General features: G+C 39.1%; 1 protein-coding gene across 2 annotated transcripts in view; it reads left to right on the forward strand.

The window, feature by feature from the left end:
* Positions 1 to 19,990, forward strand: part of STXBP6 (syntaxin binding protein 6) — a 248,495-nt gene that overhangs the window by 185,401 nt on the left and 43,104 nt on the right. For both annotated transcript variants that reach the window (XM_034769311.1, XM_034769312.1), the window contains exon 4: positions 1,203 to 1,368. In XM_034769311.1, coding sequence (XP_034625202.1) covers positions 1,203 to 1,368 — 166 coding nt within the window. The remainder of the gene's footprint in view (positions 1 to 1,202; positions 1,369 to 19,990) is intronic.

The raw sequence follows: 19,990 nt of genomic DNA on the forward strand, positions 1-19,990 counted from the left end.
GGGGTTGGAGCAAATCCAGTTGTATCTTAGGGCTTGGCTGTAGACAATGGATCGTGTGATGTGTCTTGGATGGAAGCTGGAGGCATGTAGCTATGTATAGCGGTCAGTAGGTTTCCGGTATAGGGTGGTGTTTATGTGAGGACAAAGTCACTGGCGACACCATTAGAGGACCCAACCACATCAGCCACACCATCAAGGGCTCATTCACCTGCACATCCACTAATTTTATATATGCCATCGTGTGCCAGCAGTGCCCCTCTGCCATGTACATTGGCCAAACTGGACAGTCCCTATGTAAAAGAATAAATGGACACAAATCGGACATCAGGAATGGTAACATACATAAGCCAGTAAGTGAACACTTCAATCTCCCTGGTCATTCTATTACAGATTTAAAAGTCACTATCATTGAACAAAAAAACTTCAGAAACAGACTTAAAAGAGAAACAGCAGAACTAAAATTCATTTGCAAATTTAACACCATCTGTAACTTTCACTCTATGCATCCGAAGAAGTGAGGTTTTTACCCACGAAAGCTTATGCCCAAATAAATCTGTTAGTCTTTAAGGTGCCACCAGACTCCTTATGATCAGAGTCTGTTTCTTTTTGCAGTTGGCACAGTGTTTGGAATGTGGCTGTATTTTTTTAACTGCCTGCCTGTTGCCCAAGTTGAATCCAGACTATTAGCCCTGCAGCCTCTTAGGAAACATTACAACCTACCCAAACTATGACTTGTAGTTTATTCTTATGTCCCCATTCTCCTCAATGGCCTGGAATGCCCATTTGGAGTAATTTCCCATAATGCATCACAACCAGAGAATCCATGTTGCACAGCTCCCCCTTCCAAAAACAGGAATCTGTGTTGCATTGCTCCACTTATAGAGGAGAAAGGGCACACGAGTACACTATACCCCCATAAGGCACTACAACTCTCATTTTTGGCTGAAATCTTTCAGTTTTGAGTTTTTATTGAAAACTTGAAAATACTCCTAGAAATTTCCATTAAGAAACATTTTTTTTTTTCATTTTCATCAAAGATTTCTTCAGGAAAAAAGAATTTCAGACCAGCTGTAAAAGTGAATGTCTGTCATTTAAAATAATTTATTTTAAATTGCTTTATTAAAAATGTCCATTGCTACATGTAATTTTCAAATCAGTTTTAAAATATAGTACCAGTGATTCAAATGTTGTTTTTCCTCTAGGATTCTCCAGAATTTGATTTACTATTTGAAAATGCTTTTGACCAATGGGTAGCAAGCACGGCTTCCGAAAAATCCACATTCTTTCAGATTCTTCATCACACTTGTCAGCGCTACCTTACAGACAAGAAGCCAGAATTTATCAACTGCCAGTCTAAAATTATGGGAGGTAAGTAAAGGGAGACTGAAACACTTCTGGGGACTGAACATGAATTCCTCTGTTTTATATTGTTTTTATAATGTAGACTGCATACACAATTGTGTTAATGTGTCTGCATTGTTTTGAACATAGAAAGTGCTGTGTAAGTGTTATTTTTTGGATTTTGTAAGTAAAAACTGTTGCATATATTTGCACAAAAGAGGAAGAACCATGTCTAGTTGCCATAGAAGTGTTCTTTCTGATGGAATTATTTATAACACTAGTCACTGGGTTAAGAACTGACATCAGTCATCCTAAAGAGCTGGTTTGCTCAGCAGAATAGACAACCATTCAACTGCGGCGCTGGGTAGTTTGGTCTCTAAGGACGTGGAGTTGTTACTTTACTGGAAAAACCTTCCTGCCCAGCCCGCCCCCTCTCTCATGCCCCCCCCCCTCCAAGGTTTTAATTTATTTTGTTTTAAGATGTGTGAGATGTAAGAACACTTCCCCATTTTTAATTGCATCCTTTCCTCTCAGTTCTTCAGAATACCAACTTAAAAGCTTGAAAAATTAATTCCTTTCCCCACTGATTTTGTTCTTTTCCATTTAGAAAACATTGATTTTTCCACCCTCTTCTGCAAGAGCTAAATTAGAATAACTGTTGTTAAACAATAACCATTCCATTCAGTGCTTTATCGTGCCAAAACATCTCTGTCTGTGCACCAGTATTGATGTCAGCATCGTTCTAAGACATGTCAGTGTGTGTTAGTGAATTGCTGCTTCAGAGAGCAGAAAGCTCTCCCAATAATTGGTGGCTCTTTTTTTTGTAATTTCTTATGGCAAATATATAAGCATATATTTGACGTCTCAAAAAATTTATACAGATCACTGAAACCTATAAGACAAAATATCGGAGCCCCAGTCCTCTGTTCTGACTGAGCTGTGTTAGGTGTGAAACCCAAGTTCTAAAGGGAGCTGGGTTTATTCCACTTCTCTGGTCCACAAGGCTGCTGCATTTAACTATGGCAAACTCTGAGCTTTTTTAACTAATTGCCCAAGGGATCATGGCAGTGCCTGGAGATCACTGCCATGCATTGTGCTTTGGCCATGTCTCCTCCCATTCTTTATGCTGGTACTGGGAGAGGTGGCATGGGGCTGGCTGTGCCAGCTTCACACTACCCAGGGACTCCCGACACCAGTATCTTTTCAATATCCACTACAAACCTCATTGACTCACAGTGGCATTTTCTGTTCTAGTGTTTGTTCTTTTGCAAAACTTTTCACTGCTGCTAACCCTGATGCTGATCCAGCAGTGGTAGCGATGTTGAGAGTGCTAACATAAGCTAGTCAAGTGCAACCCATGCAACAAACCTCGATGCCAGCTCTGCCCACATATCTACACCAGCAACACCATCACAGGACCTAACCAGATCAGCTACAATATCACCGGCTCATTCACCTGCACGTTCACCAATGTTATGTATGCCATCATATGCCAGCAATGCCCCTCTGCTATGTACATTGGCCAAACTGGACAGTCACTACGCAAGAGGATAAATGGACACAAGTCAGATATCAGGAATGGCAATATACAAAAACCTGTAGGAGAACACTTCAACCTCCCTGGCCACACAATAGCAGATGTAAAGGTAGCCATCTTACAGCAAAAAAACTTCAGGACCAGACTCCAAAGAGAAACTGCTGAGCTCCAGTTCATTTGCAAATTTGACACCATCAGATCAGGATTAAACAAAGACTGTGAATGGCTAGCCAATTACAGAAGCAGTTTCTCCTCCCTTGGTGTTCACACCTCAACTGCTAGCAGAGCACCTCACCCTCCCTGATTGAACTAACCTCGTTATCTCCACACTGATTTATACCTGACTCTGGAGATTTCCATTACTTGCATCTGAAGAAGTGAGGTTCTTACCCACGAAAGCTTATGCTCCCAATACTTCTGTTAGTCTCAAAGGTGCCACAGGACCCTCTGTTGCTTTTAACATAAGCTAGGGCAGCATTGTTTATAATACCATGTTATTTTGACCTGCTCAAAAAAGTGTTATTCAAAATAGTGTGTTAAAATAATGAGAGGCATGTGGAGCTTTTTCTAAAGTAAGACTCCCACTACTAGTGTTCCAGTGAAGAAACTTACATTTGGGTGGCAAAGGGTCAAATACGTCTCTTTTAACTTGCTAAAAATCATCTGTATAGCTTACAAGTGTTGTGCCATGGTAGATGAGTGAACTGTCATCTAGATATTCATATTAATACAGTACTTTTTTCCTTCGCCTCCACTACCACTTCATCCCTGACCCTCTGATAGCTGCTAAGTGCATTCTTCAGTCCAAAAGGCACTATTTGGGGATTGGAAAAAGTCACATGGTAAATACTGTCTCCACCTTACTTTTCTGCTCTGTTTCAATTTGCGCACGTACTAATGGCAGATCTAAGGTACCAAACAGTCAAAATCATTTCAGAGATTCAAGAATCTATTGCATCTCTTGTAATACATAAATTGAGCTTCTGAGAATACAAAAATGTTCCTTGTAATTAAAAATATTGGGCCTAACATGACTGTTGTGTATAGTAACCGAAATGGCTAGTTACTGCCTTTTCTAGCATCTCTTGCTCTAGGGTCTTAATTATCCCTTGTATTTTTTTTGTGACAACTACAGAGGTTTTCTCGTCCAGTCTCAATTTTGATTCAGGGAATCTTTTTGCTTCCTCCTTAGTGTTGCATACAATTCCAAACATTGAGTTTTCACTTCCTCATAATGTTTGGCATCTTTTACACATTCCTGAAGTATATACACATTTTTTTGTTCATCAGCAGAATCTGTAATGAAAGTGACAGAATATCCACAATATAAGTTGTCTTCATGTGTGATGCAGATCGAGAATTCTGGGCTCCGATAGTATTTCGGGTCGTACTACATATCCTTGATATGTTCATTCAATGAAAACTTTATATGTTTGCCTGCCATTGCACATTGATTTATATGCCACTGATATACAAAAAAGTTGTCCATAATACTATAAGTAAGCTATTTTTTTAATGGTAACCTATCCGTAGGAACAGATGAATTCCTTTCTTGAGTGACATGTCAATGTGATGGTTCTGTTTGGCATTGCTGAATTTCATTTGCCAAGATTTATTCTTTTTAACACACATTTGTTTCCAATAGTTTTCACTCACTAATTTCCTGGTGGCTTCAGTATACACAACAGGATTCTTGCCAATTCTGGATTTTTCACGAGCACTACCCCTGACTCGAAGAGCACTATCTGAGAGGTTTGAGGCCTCCTCTTCTCCTTGTCACTTTTCTTATCACAAGACTGAGACGTTACTTCTCCCAGGACTGTGTACAAGTCTTAATTTAGAGAGTTTCTGGGTATTATCCAATGGATCTTGCAGATGGATTCCTGGATATCTCAAAACAATCCAAATTGTTTCTTTTAGTTTCCGCACACAAAAATAATTGCTTGAAGATTGAGTACCCAGTGAATAATTCTGCAGTACTTTTTAGTAGTGGAAAAGACCCAGTTCAGAGAGGTGAGATCAGAAAAGATGATGTGCGAGTTTGCCAAGCAATGTCTCATTTCAATGTCTCATTTTTCATCAGCTCATAACACAGGTATTCACTGTATTTCATTGGTATTCACACAGGTATTCTCTGCACCTGCCAAAGCTTTGACTCTTTGAGCTGTTATATGTCAAACTGTACTTTTGTCCACATATTAATTCTTTGGAAGTAATGGATCTGAATGTGCCCAGATTGGAAGTTAAATTAAGCTCCCATATTCAAAAGCCTTATGATACTTCTCTGTCAAGAGCCACAACAGTCTTCCAACTGATTTGTTTTGATAGTGACTAGCTCTTGGACACACTTGGAGCTCTTCTTGCGAAAATTGGTTAACTACTAAAACCTTAATGCCTAATTTGTCTTTCCACTGTTACTCATCCAGTTCAGCCATCTGGGTCACCTCCCTCAGAAACTTTTTCTAGCTATTCATAAAGGTCCGGCTGAAAGTCTACTCTCTGTATTACCTTCAAAAGCTTTTCCCTAAAGCTGCTTATGTCACAAATGCTTATTCTACTCAGTTTCCAAGTAGGCATTCTGAAATTGGGTCTTGTCTTTCAGAAATCCATGCTGAAAATCAGTCCAACATCTTACTCTGTTTCATGCTACCTCGCATAATACCTATATAATAGCATTAAAGTGTATTGCTTAAAGTAACTATGATCTTAGAATCATTCATTGGGTATAAAACATCTACTGAAACCTTATATGGGTTTATGTACTCTTCCCCTTGTCTAAACAGCGGGAAGAGCATCTGCTGGAAAGATTCACGGTTCTTCCACTTAAGATTCTACAGATGAAAACCTGTGGAACTATCAGAATCATTTGTGTCAGGTTTGGTTTTATCTAATTCTACAGGCTGGAATTTCTTATGTTCATTATCTGCAGCACCTTGTTTTATAAAGTCTCTGCAGCAATTCTGTAATGTGCTTTTGCTTGAAGAAATTGAATAAAATGTAGTTGTCACTCAAACAATGTAATTAAGCTATTCAGTCTGTTTCCTGAGTGATTAACTCTTCTGATCTCTTTCTTGCTGAGTCTTCCAAACTGTGAAACAAAGGCATAATCTGATTTATACCTCCCCCAGGAAGGTAAACAGACACAGATGTTCTCAACCAGATCCCAAATACTATCTTGTTACATTCTTACTGCCACCTCCTCACTAGCCTTTGTCTCCTTCCTCATACAATCAGAGTATGTTCTTGTCATCTTCCATCCTCAAAGCCATTGCTTGACCCCACCTGCCTCTTATTCCTCTTCACCTCTAAATTCAGTCAACACTCCTTTCCCACCTGTCATCTCAAATTCTTCGCTAATTTAATCTTCTCTTCTCCAGGTGATCATTCCAACTTCTTAGCGCCTTATCCTCCCTGAGTTTTCATTATACCATCCTCTCCTTATTTTCCTTCTACTTCTGACATTTCCTTGTGTGTCTGTTGATGGGTTTCCCCTCTGCTTTTCTTCTACTACACCTCTACCTCGATATAACACTGTCCTCGGGAGCCAAAAATCTTATCGCGTTATAGGTGAATCCGCGTTATATCGAACTTGTTTTGATCCACCGGAATGCGCCCCCACCCCTCCCCGGAGCGCTGCTTTACTGTGTTATATCCGAATTCATGTTATATCCAGTCACATTATATCGGGGTAGAGGTGTATTTAGAGATGATTTTCATTTCAATTGCTCTTCTTCCATTATGCCCTTTCCTAAAGCAATCCCAAGGGCTCACATGGCCTCAATTGCCAGTTCTGTGCTAATGACTCATATCTCTCTAGCCTGGTCCACATTAACCCCCCCACTTCGAACTAAGGTATGCAAATTCAGCTACGTTAATAATGTAGCTGAATTCGAAGTACCTTAGTTCGAACTTACCGCGGGTCCAGACGCGGCAGGCAGGCTCCCCCGTCGATGCCGCGTACTCCTCTCGCCGAGCTGGAGTACTGGCGTCGACGGCGAGCACTTCCAGGGTCGATCCGGGATCGATTGATCGCCTATAGACAAGACGCGATCAATAGATCCCAGAAGATCGATTGCTTACCGCCGGACCCGGAGGTAAGTGTAGACCTACCCTTTGTCTCCTGAGCTGTTTCACTTTGTCCAACCCCGCATAACAGCCTGTCTGTGACCTCTGTTCCTGAATGCAGACATGCCAACTCTCACGAATTAATCATGAGAGACACGATTTCTAAGTAAAAATTAATCCTGACACCTCGCATTTGAGAGCTCTATCCCCAGATCATGAATCAGGATTAACATTACGTAGAAAGTGCTGTGGCAGTTCGGGTGCTTGCCGTCAGTCATCCCCCGGGTTCCTGCTATCTGCCCAAGGTGGCTATGGCTCCTGCTGTCACCCCTGGGCTGACAGCAGCAGCCACAGTTGCCACGGAGAGAAGTTCCTGCTGTCAGCCTGCCCTGGTTGGCCAGGGCTCCCGCTGTCAGTCCCAGCTCTGGGGCGGCCGGGGCTCCTCTACCAGCCTGGGAAGTGGGAGGGAGACCCCACTGCAGCCCCCTAGGCCTGGCCAGGGTGAAGAACCCTAAGAGGAGCAGAGAAGAGACTGGGAAAGCTGAACTATGGCCTGGGACTTCACGGAAGTGAGAAGGTTGGGGGCTGATGGGAGAGGGGGTCTGTATTGATGAGTTCGGAGCAGATGGGGTGTGTGCTGGGAGGGTGAATTGAGGGTGGTGGGGGTTGATGGGGTAGGAGGGCTGAACTGATGGAGTGGTGATGATGGAGAACAGGCTGGGCAGATGTGGGAGTGAGAGCTCTTGCAGCAAGGGCCAAAATTCCCTTATCCAGTACATATGGGAGAGCAGGCAATGCTAATTGTCACATGCGCAAACACACTGGGGATGGGCGGGGGGGGAGTGTCAAAAAAAAAAAAAAAAAAGAGAGACTGACCTAAAAAACACAATAGAATTTGTTTTTAAAATCTCATTATTTGGGAGGGTCCGATTCCTGATGTTTTCATCTCTTGAATTGGTAATGCTGTGAATGTCTCGCTGTCAACTTAATGTAAGCGGCAGATAGCTAAAATTGAGCTGATTTTTTTCATAGATTCATAGATTCTAGGACTGGAAGGGACCTCGAGAGGTCATCGAGTCCAGTCCCCTGCCCGCATGGCAGGACCAAATACTGTCTAGACCATCCCTGATAGACAATTATCTTACCTACTCTTAAATATCTCCAGAGACGGAGATTCCACAACCTCCCTAGGCAATTTGTTCCAGTGTTTAACCACCCTGACAGTTAGGAACTTTTTCTTCTATCCCAAACCATTACCCCAATTTTCTTAATCTTGACAACACCAGTATTTGCTTTTTCACTCAGGCTCATAATTCTGGAGCTCATTTGACTTGTACCTCTGCCCACCTCGCACATCTAAAACATGTCCAAATTCTGCCACTTCTTCCAACATACATCTAATACCTCTTTATTTACTTCTCTGAAGTTAACTCTAGTGCAGACCCTCATCTGTACTCTTGTCTGAAGCAACATTTTCTCTGACCTTCCTAACTCCCACATTGTTTCACTCTAGTCCATACAAAACAGTGCCTCCATACTCATTTTCCTTGACATGTCATTCTGACCATATCAGCTCTTCCTCCACTGGTTCCCCACTCCTCCATAGTAGCAGTTTGAATCTTCTGATGTTGCCTTCAAAGTCAAAAGGTTACTTTCTATTTTAAAAGGCACTACTCTCCCAGGTCTTGGCAAATCTCTCCACCTGGTTATCATACTTTTTGTTCCATTTTCTCCTATCAGCAGTTTCTCATTTTAGAGTACGAGCCCTTTGTGTTTGTACCATGCCTAGCAAATGGTAGTTGCTACCAGAAACACATAATAATAATAAACTCTGCTAATGGTGTGGCCACAAAACCCAAATGATCATCGCCTCTCAACACCACCTGATAATAGGAAGTCCCCTGCCAATCCCTCATCAACAAACTGTATCCATTATTATCGTGGGACTATTGGGAAATATTTTTAAAATACCATCAAATCATACAATTAGAGGCTATATTTTAATATGTAAGCACCACTGGATGGGAAGGTAATTTAACTTTCAAATTTAATACCTGTATTTCCTGACTTTGAGCATTCAGATCCATAACCTTAATGTAACATTAACAATTTATATATAAAACAATATACAGTATAATTACAGAATTGTATTGTGTGTATGTATACATAAAGGGTACAATATTTATGAAAACCCTAATGAAGTCGGTATTATTAGGAAAAGGGCACAGATGAGATTAGCTTAGAAAAAGCTAGAAAGCTGTCATATAAAATGGGGTTGGTTTTTCTCACTGCTGGCATTTGGTTATTACTACTGTTTATTCCTTACATGTGTAATACATGGAAAAAGTATTAATCTGTTAGTCTTTATTATCAGATGAACCAGTGAGCCTTCTCCTGTAAAGAGTTAGCATAGCAGCAATATAGCATAGTATTAAAGCAAAACGTTTTGGCTTGTATTACAATTTATGGTCTCACCTTTTTCCTGTATATAAATACATGTATCTCCTACAGAGAGAGAGAAAATATTTGTCATAAACATTTTAGAGAATATCTGAAAGGAGAGATTCTTAGTAATTTGGAATAGAATTTGATGCTGTTTAGTTTCCTTTATATTCAAACCTTTGCAAACCTGAGTTGCATTAGTAGGTCAATGACTTTGAAGGCAAACAGAATAGCTATTAAGTGACCAGAAACAACCCCATTCATTGGGGTTAGAATCTGTTTTATGAAGCAAGGGACTGTTGGCCGCACACTGGGATTATCCACAGCTCTTTAGAAAGTGAAGAGAAATCTTTAACTATTTCCAGGGATGATCCCATTAGATTCAGTTTGAAACCACAATGTTCAGAGATACTAAGAGAAAATGCAGTGATATATATCACAAAGTTCAAAATGGGGAAAAAGTAGAAATTGACCTGAATTAAAACATCATGTGTAAACAACTCCGTTTTAGGGATTGCTGGGGGAGGTGTTAGAATCTACATTCAGAACAGACTTTCCAAATGACCCCTTTTCTAGTAATCTGTTGAACCAAAACAGTAGATCCAAATACTCTCTAACTTCTGTGGTATTCAAAATTGAGAATGAAAATTGTGTCTTCATCCCATCTCTTTAAGGTAGCTTTTGTATGGGATAGGCACTGGGTTTTGGCATACTGTATGGAGTATACAGTTCCTTCAGGGATAAAGTCTGTTGTTGTTTAAAGTCTAATGCTGGCTGGTCATTTGTTTTTGTCATTTGATTACATTAGAAATATGTATTAACCTACATTTTATAAAATAACAAATACAATTGAAGATGAAATGCAAGTTTCTCATTAGTATCTGGTGTAAATATGTTAAGTAGAGCCGTGTCAAAGAGATGTGTATATTTTGCACAGAAAAACACCCTCACCTCAAAAAATCCACATCCATCTCTCACACACACACACACACACACACACACACACACACACACACACACACACACACACACACACCAGTGAACGTGAGTATTTGCCAAAGAGTCCTCAAAGCCCACAGCAGCTGTTTTGCCATCAGACTGCAGCAGCACCACCCATATGTTACTGAACAACTTTTGGAGGCAGGCAGAGCCAGTTGGCATTGCTACCAGGGCCGCACAGAAGTTTTGGGGGGCCCAGGGCGAAATCCGAAAATGAGGTCCTCTCCCCATGCGTCCAAAATGTTGCTAGTAAGGGGTGGCCCAGGGTTGGGAGTTGGAGAGCAAACCTCCACTGTAATCACCCTGTAGTGGTGGCTTGGCTCCTGTTCTATGGGGTTTGTCATTTAAATATTCCCAGCTGAGTGATTTCAAAAATCTTTTGTCTTCAGCAAAAAGATTTTTCATTAAGCTGGTTCTTAGTGTCTCTGAAGGCAATAATTATGCAGTTTCATTGGGAGACAGCAGCAGAAGAGACTATATAGCCCTCTAATATGTTTTGACACCTCACAAAAATATTAATTTTTCCCACTTCTATCTAGCAAAGTCTGGAATTCTAATAATCTGTCCTTTGTAACAGGATCTTGCAAAAAGTGTGTAGATAAACATTTGTTACCAATGTGTAAATATTTTGATATGGAAGAAAATTGTAGTTAGAAAATGATATGGACAAAAACTAAAATAAACAAAGTTTCTTCCAAGCTTATCTTGTAGATCAGTGGGCTCCATCTTTTTGTTGTGTCTGTGTAAAACTGCTGTGAGATTATTCCACCAGTTAAGAACAGTCAGCACAAAAGCTAGTTACACACCCTAATGAAATATGTGCTACTTTTGCTGTGTATTTAACAACTTTTATAACTTAGACACTCTGAGCTCTGAAGTAAATCAAAATATCTGGAAGTAGCAGGCTAGCCAGAGATAAGTAAACTTGATAAAGAAACTTTAGATAAAGAAATAACAAAACAAGAAATCCTAGAGGCAATAGCAAGTATGAAAAGTGGTAAAACTGCAGGACCTGATACCTTGTCAAATTCATCAGGAAAGCTATTATTGTCATTCAAGGAATTATTAGTGGATCCCTTGAGAGGTACCTTCAATGCTATCCTGTGAGGGGAGGAACTTCCACAATCTATGAAAGAAACTACTGTGATTGTTTCCCTAAAGATGGAAAAATCATCTTCCTATAGCAGTTCCTATAGACTCATATCACTGCTGAATCATGACAAAGATTTTAGCAAAAATACTAGCTAGCCGATTGCAGTCTATGCTCTCGGCTTATATAATTCTAGATCAAACTGGATTCACTGATAGATAAATATCAGACAATATTCAGAAAGTACTTGGAATCATTCATAATGCCAGATCATAAAAAGATCAATTTCTTTTGTCCTCACTAGACGCAGAGCTGTACAAGTAAATGGGGTTAAATCTCTCCTGTTTGAATTACACAGAGGGACTAAGCAGGGATATCTCCTTCACGCTTTGCACTAGTTTTGGAACCTTTTGCACAGTGGATAAGGAACAACGAATTCATCACAGGAACACATCAGAAAACAGCATTATATGCAGATGCTTTAATATTACACCTCTACCTCGATATAACACTGTCCTCGGGAGCCAAAAAATCTTACCGTGTTATAAGTGAAACCACGTTATATCAAACTTGCTCTGACCCACCGAGTGCGCAGCCCTGCACCCCCGGAGCACTGCTTTACCACATTCTATCCGAATTTGTGTTATATCGGGTTGCGTTATATCGGGGTAGAGGTGTATTTTTATCTAAACCAAATATTTCCGTAAAGTTAGTCTCTAAAGAAACCTGAATTTTGGGCAGATGTCTGCATTTAAAGTAAAATTGTGCCAAATCTGAAATACAGTCTTTGGCTAGCTGTTCTTCAAATTCTTTTTTTGGCCATCCTAATTATATTTTTACATTTAATTTGCCAGAGTTTATGCTCCTTTCTATTTTCCTCACTAGGATTTAACTTCCACTTTTTAAAGGATGCCTTTTTGCATCTCACTGCTTCTTTTACTTTGTTCTTTAACCATGGTGGCTGTTTTTCTTTTACTATGTTTTTTAATTTGGGGTATACATTTAAGTTGAGCCTCTATTATGGTGTCTTTAAAAGGTTTCCATGCAGCTTGCAGGGATTTTACTTTTGGTGCTGTACCTTTTAATTTCTCTTTAACTAACCTCCTTATTTTTGTGTAGTTTCCCCTTCTGAAATTAAATGCTACAGTGTCACGCCGCTGTGGTGTTTTCCCCGCCACAGGGATGGTAAATTTAATTATATTATGGTCACTGTGACTAAGCAGTCCAGCTATATTCACCTCTTGGTCCTGATCCTGTCCTCCACTTAGGACTAAATCAGGAATTGCCTCTCCTCTTGTGGGTTCCAAGACAAGTTGCTCCAAGAAGCAGTCATTTAAGGTATCAAGAAACTTTATCTCTGCATCCCGTCCTGAGGTGACATGTACCCAGTCAATATGGGGATAGTTGAAATACCCCATTATTATTGAGTTTTTTATTTTAATAGCCTCTCTAATCTCCCTGAGCATTTCACAGTCACTATCACCATCCTGGTCAGGTGATCGGTAATATATCCCTACTGCTATATTCTTATTATTCGAGCTTGGAATTACTATCCATGGAGATTCTATGGTACAGTTTGGTTCATTTAAGATTTTCTCTTCATTTGTTCATTTGTTCTTTAAAGAAAAACTGCTGTAATGCTTGTTTTGTTTCTGATATTTACATAAGAAGGGTTTGTAAACTTGTAAAAACTTCCTAAATAAATACAGATACAAAAACAAACAAACAAGAAAACTGCTGTGAGATCAGAATCAAACCCAATATATGTTTCCTTTAAAGGCAAAGTCCGATATCTTTATTCACATTGCTATTATGATATAAATTATTGGAGAACACATTAGGCCAAAGTAATTCCTGTAAACATTGGGTTTACATTAGAAACAAATTTGACCCTTCTGATTCTTGGCTATATTTTTTGAGAGCTCCCTGTTATATTTAAACTATTTCAATCAAGACTGCAACTGCCCTTCTAAGAGCAAACAGTTGCTGCCACCTATAGATAAATATGAGAACTGCAAAATATAGTGATTCCAGTGGTAGCAGAGTGATGATACATGCTATTGATAATGATCTGGGACTTTCTACTGCAGCCTGCATGCTACACATTTTGGTTTCAAAGCAATCCCTCTGCCAGTTGAATTAAAAAGTAGCTTCACCAGCTCTTACAAAAATTTGCATCTTTGGCTTCTGTAACCTTTGCTCCAGGGCAGCTGGCAGGAGTTACTTATGGAACATCCAGTTCTTCCTCCTCAGAGAATAATTTGCCACAGTAATAACGATAATGAGTCCTTTGATTTTCATCAGCTACATATTGGCTCAGATTAGCTATGCATAAATATCACAATATGGTGCTTCCACTAGTCTCGTGGGCTAATGTTAAACATATTTATATGTAAAAACTGGTCTGCCTTCAGGTTCATTGTGACATTTAAACATGAGTCAATTGGGTCTTATTTGAAAACACAAGCAAAGCTGTAAACATTTACCTTGGGCTTTGCAGTCTTGAGGCTGTATGTTGGGGAAACAAATAGTGGTAGGAAAAAATAATGGGCTCTTTTGCATTAGTGCATAAGCCTGATTATTCTTGTTTTTCCTCTTTAGTCAATAATGTTTTTGATGGCATTAAGCAATATTATTTCCTCGATATCCTCTCCCCCCTAAAATACTTTAGTTTGTGTTTAACTTTGCATCTTTCTTGCATGCTATTTTCCTGACTTTAAGACACAGCACATATTTAATACTTAACCTTTATATGTGATGGACAAATTCCATTGTTATATTTATAAGAAGCACACGGGATCTTCATAGGGGAGAAGGCAAAAATGCCGCATTTATTGAGAATACAGCAGTTAGCATATTACACACACACACACACACACACACACACACACACACACACACACACACACACACACACANCACACACACACACACACACACACACACACACACACACACACACACACCTGCCAGTTGATGTTTATAGTTACCAGTCCAGAGTCTGGATCAATCTAGTGGCCAGCCACATTGGTTGCAGAGGGGAGCTGGGCTTGTTGGTCATGATCCAATGCTCCTGGAGTACTGGCAAGACGAACCCAAAGTCCCATGGCAAAGCACCCTGTTGTTATAGTCTTTTTTTCTCCATTGAAGTCTATGGATTTTGCTGTGTCAGTTTCTGACTGGTTACTTGTGTTATCTTTTGATGTTAACATTCCAATACACGTCCAAGAGGCTGTCCTGTCCTGGTTTAGATTTCATTAATTGTTTTGTCCTTAGGGGTGCCAACCTGCACCTCAGGGTCATCAATCTGCAGGTTGATGGTTCTCACTCCTCCTTTCTTGACCATCTGGCTATAACAATGGCCTTCGCACCTTATGTTTTCCTGATGCATACTTTCCTCATTCACATAAACAGTCTTTTACAGAGGCCTTCAGTTAGGATAACATTTTGGAAAGGATTATATGGTTACTAAAGAGATTACAAAAGAACCTTACACAACTTAGTCTGCAATGCTTACAAGAAGCAAGACCTTATAGCAAATGCTATAATGAAATTTTATCCTAAAACAAAAAGGTGATCATAATTAGCCATAAGGACTGTTCTGGTCTGTCCCTGCCTTAACATCAGTACAGACACTGGCAGTCTGTCAGATGCATTTCTACCAATGTCCCAGAAGGTCATTCCTTTCTGCTATTCAAATAGCATCCCTGGCAGGATGAAATCAAATCATACATTAATTCTCATACAATCCTAAAATCCTGCTCCTACATCATTGGATTTCATTAAGATTTTATTTATTTCCAGTTTATAACAAAATATGAGTAGCATGGCCTCTAATTAGAAGTACATCAAAAATATCTTCACTTTAAAATGTATTTATGGTCAGAAGAGCTATTGTAAAAATGGCACCTTATCCAAGAGTTTCATTCTCTAGCAGCCATGGGAGAGTGAGCTGGATTCTAATTTTGTTAAGGTATTTTCGGTGGAATTGTTAACAAATGGCAGTAAGAGTCTCTCCATGGACACCGATGGGCTTTGGATCAGGCCCGAAGTTCCAACTGCATAAGTGATGATGGTGGGATAAAAGCCAAGAACAGCAGCTTGACCATTATAGCACAGGCTGAGTTTGCAGGCCCGACAATTAGAAAATAAAAACCTATTTTTACTTGTAAAATAACCAAATTTGATGCAGGAATTATTTAAACAAGATATACATAGGACTTCCCAATAACACATTTTATGAAGTTGTTGTAGCTGTGTCCAAGGTATTACAGAGACAAGGTGGGTGAGGTAATATCTTTTATTGGACCAACTTCTGTTAATGAGAGAGACAAGCTTGCACAGAGCTCTTCTTCAGGTCTGGGAAACTAAGGTCTTGTCTACACTACAGACTTAAGTCAACTTAAGTTACGTCAACAACCATATGCCACTTTAATTACATCGGTTGTGCACATGTGCACAATGAGCCTTGTGTCAGCGGAGCGCTTCTACAGTCGGTGCTCTTGCATTCACAGAGAGCGTTGCGTCATGGGTAGCTATCTTACAAGTTACATTACAAGACTCCTTCTCTTCATGTGCCAATATATACTTATGCCTGTATCTGTAATTTTCACTCCATGCATCTGAAGAAGTGGGTTTTTTACCCACAAAAACTTATACCCAAATAAATCTGTTAGTCTTTAAGGTACCACTGGACTCCTAGTTGTTTTTTTGGATACAGACTAACACGGCTACCCCTCTGATACTTTGTTCCATCTTGAGTAGGTTTCCCAGACCTGAAGAAGACCTCTGTGTAAGCTCAAAAGCTTTGTCTCTCTCACCAACAGAAGTTGGTTCAATAAAAGATATTACCTCACTGACTTTGTCTCTCCAATGTTTTACAAAGTCACTTTTCAGAATAAAAGTACACAATGGCTGCATTTTAAATAAAGAATTTGAGCTATTTTGTTCTCAAAATTTGATTATTGCTAGTTTTCAAGCTAAAAGATAAAAACAGAAAACTAATTTGTACTGGACATAGTTTGTACTTAATTTGTACTGGACATAGTATCTCTGACCTTTTCTCACAGCAGTTGTGGTGCAAATGAGAACATACTCTCAGAGTAATGAAATTAAAATATCGAAAATAGGATAAGATAGTGATAGTATTATCTTATTATTCTCAAGATAACTGCTTTAGTGCTATACTTATATACAGTGAAAGCAAGCATGAATGTTCCTAAAACAAAACTGAACCATTAAAAAAAATGGTTTGATCTTAGAGGAAACTTAAATGTCCATTAATAGCAGGAAAAATAAGGAGAATAAAGTTGAAACACCATAAATCTGGATAATTAATTCAGATTTTAAAATGGTGATACAAGTTTTTATCCTAATGGGAAAACTATCAATAGTGTGTTACCCTTGATACAGTGATAAATAGCAAATAATATAAAGCTGCCAAATTATTTGAATTTATTTCCATTTCTGCTACCTAGAGTGCAGTGTTCTGAGCAAGAAGTAATTTGAGTACTTTTCAGAAGTGCTTTTTTGTGCCATGAGTTGCAGTTGCTTACTTTGGGGATAATAATGGCTACTGTGAAAGTTGAGATGGAAACAAAAAGCAATAGAAGGTGTACTGCCAAAGAGCATTTTTTTAAAAATATGGTGATCTTTCTTCACTACATATGCATGTCAAGGTTAATCAACTTTGCCATTCTTTTATTTAAGGACCCCATATAAATCCACAAATTAAAACTTTTTCAAAATTTGCTGGGTTTTATTTTTTTGAAGCTGATGACTCATGTGCTGAGATAAAATGTGTAAGAGTAGGACCACGCTTTCTCCTGGAAAGTGGTGCACATAATCTAATCTCAGAATTGCCTTCCTAAAACAAACACATGCTAGGACCATCAAATAAACAGTATGTTTGTTTTTGTAAAAATTGTAGGAAAAGATAAAGTAAGTCAAAAGGGACATTCATAATGAAAGAGAGGAAGGTAAACTGCTTTACTATATACAGTATTTAAGCCATAAAATAGTTTATTCCATAATATTATCCAATCATTTTATAACAGTGTCTTGGTAAAAATAAATCAGTGGGGTGTCACCTTCATGACTTACAAAACTGCTCTTTGTTTTGATGTGCACAGAGCACAATTTGTATCAGATTGTAAATAGCAATTCATGGTAAAGTTAGAGTGACAAGAGAGGTGAGCTAATATCTTTTATTGGACCAACTCTGTAAGCTGTGCAAACTGTTGCACTGTAGATTCAAGCTCTGGCTTGCAGCACAGTAACCTGCTGTGTAGGCAAGCCCCTAGTGACATTGGAGGCAGTTGGGTGGTCTGCATGTTCTCTTATCAGTCTCAGTATTTAAAGCCAAGTGGAATGGAGGGGAGCAAAAAAGATTGGCTGTTTTCATAGTTTTATTTATTTCCCACATTCTAGTTTAACTTCTGTCTTTTTGACTTGGGGTCTGATCTCCGGGCTAACTTAATAACAGAGCAGTTTCCTGAATGATGTTTTGATGAGACTTAACAATATGTCTGTCCATTCTTGCTAACTTAACCACGGTACTTTTTTTCCCCCTAGATAAAAAGTTAATTTTCATAAACCTTTAGAAGGGTAGAACTATATAATAAATTTCTGTTAAATGTACATATATTTTAATGTTTATATTGTCTGTATTAGTGAATGGAGGAACACTCTATGAAGAACATAGACATCTGTAACCAACCAAAATAAAATTACAACTAATGACCCATATTCCATTTTTTAAGCATGACTTGTACTTGTTAATGCAAAAGACAAGGGCGCATTCAATTAACTAGAAAGGCAGCATTTTAAAAATTAATATGAAAAAATTGTGTATGCAACACATGGATGGACTGTGGAACTCATTGCAACAATGTATCATGAAGGAAAAGAGGATTCAAAAAAGATAAAGATTTATATGGATAACAAGAATATCCAGAGTTGAAATAACTATATAAAATATAAACTATACCTTTGGATAGGATATAAACCCTCATGTTTCAGGGCATAAAGAAACCTCTAATTATTAGGGTTTCTCAGGTAACTTTCTTTGGGACAGGTTATTCCATAACTGTCTACTGCAGTGTTTCTTCCAATGAAACAGCCCAGGGCCATCCACCCCAAGCAAATAAAAAAAAGGCAGCGCCGCCCTGCCCCACCAAAACAACCACCCCCCCGAGCGCCGCCCCGCCCCACCAAAACAACCCCCCCCCCGAGCGCCGCCCTGCCAAACCAAAAAAAAAAAAACCTGAGCGCTGCCCCACCACTCGAAGATTGGCTGCCCCTTACAAAGTGCCGCCCCAAGCACGTGCTTCATCGGCTAATGCCTGGAGCCGGCGCTGATAGTGCCGACTGTAAGACACAGGCTACAGGACTAGATAGACCTCTACTCTGATCCATTCTGGCAATTCCTACATTCCTGTTGACTCATTTCCCTTTAAAATAATAAATAAATTCCATAATTATTTTGTTAGGTTTAGCCCCTGAGCTCTTGTTCTATCTGTACTGGATATAGGAATTATGAAACCCTTGACATATACTGCTGTGTATTTTGTTTCGCTGTGTCTCCCTCTAACTATTTTTTCTAGAAATAGGAGTTGAAATTGAATTATGTTGTTGATTATGATGTAATAAGTGACAGTCCTGTAGGTTTTGGTGTATAACAAAGTCCTTGTATGAAAAGACGCTTTTGTCATCTATTGTGAAAGAAATCTGTGAACTACCTATAAAAATAAACATGAGCTAGAAGCCAGTTTTTAAATTATCAGGCGGTCCTAGGCAAAAGCATAAAGTTAATCATATTTGCAGTATATTCTGATGAAAACCGGAGTAACAAACTTTTGTGGATCCAGTAATCATCATAACAGTGCTAAAAGTGTATAATATTAAAAATAGTGGTGGGTGACTGAAAAAAGTGAGAATCTTGTAGGTGGAATATGACTGCCCTGACTCAGAGTCATGCCTTAGTGTGTGTTTTGAGATTTGAAAAATCTTTTAAACCTGTCTCGTTGGTTTGTTGGTGTTCTGTTTGGCTTTACCAAATAGAAATTGCTGTCAGTTTAGCCAAGAAAAAATAAATTCTTCACCTTTAATGTTACTGTGTACTAGAGTGAGTCTGAACAGGGCAAGTAATTTATTTTATTCACATACTCAGATTTGTAAAGCTTAGCTGATGAGTGCCAAAATGCATTCTGCTCAGGGGGACAGGTATTTATTCATGGATTCCTCTAACGGCTCCGAAGTATTATGGTTACTGAATTTTCTTTTCCTGAAGGTGGTATTCTTGCCTGTGACAGAGTGTATAAGCCTCACATCTCTCTCCTCAATAGTGCAGCCACCAGCAGTTTATTAGTCAGAGTTAATTGCACAGTGTGCAGTACTTTGAGTTTATTTTCAGTGTTAACCTAATGCATAATAAAATTGGATAGTCTGATATGGCAACTGAACATTGTTTGAATTGAATGTACTAAAACAGGAGAGAAATGTCAATATATCTGCAG

This window comes from Trachemys scripta, chromosome 4 (assembly GCF_013100865.1).
Source record: "Trachemys scripta elegans isolate TJP31775 chromosome 4, CAS_Tse_1.0, whole genome shotgun sequence".
Lineage (NCBI taxonomy): Eukaryota > Metazoa > Chordata > Testudines > Emydidae > Trachemys > Trachemys scripta.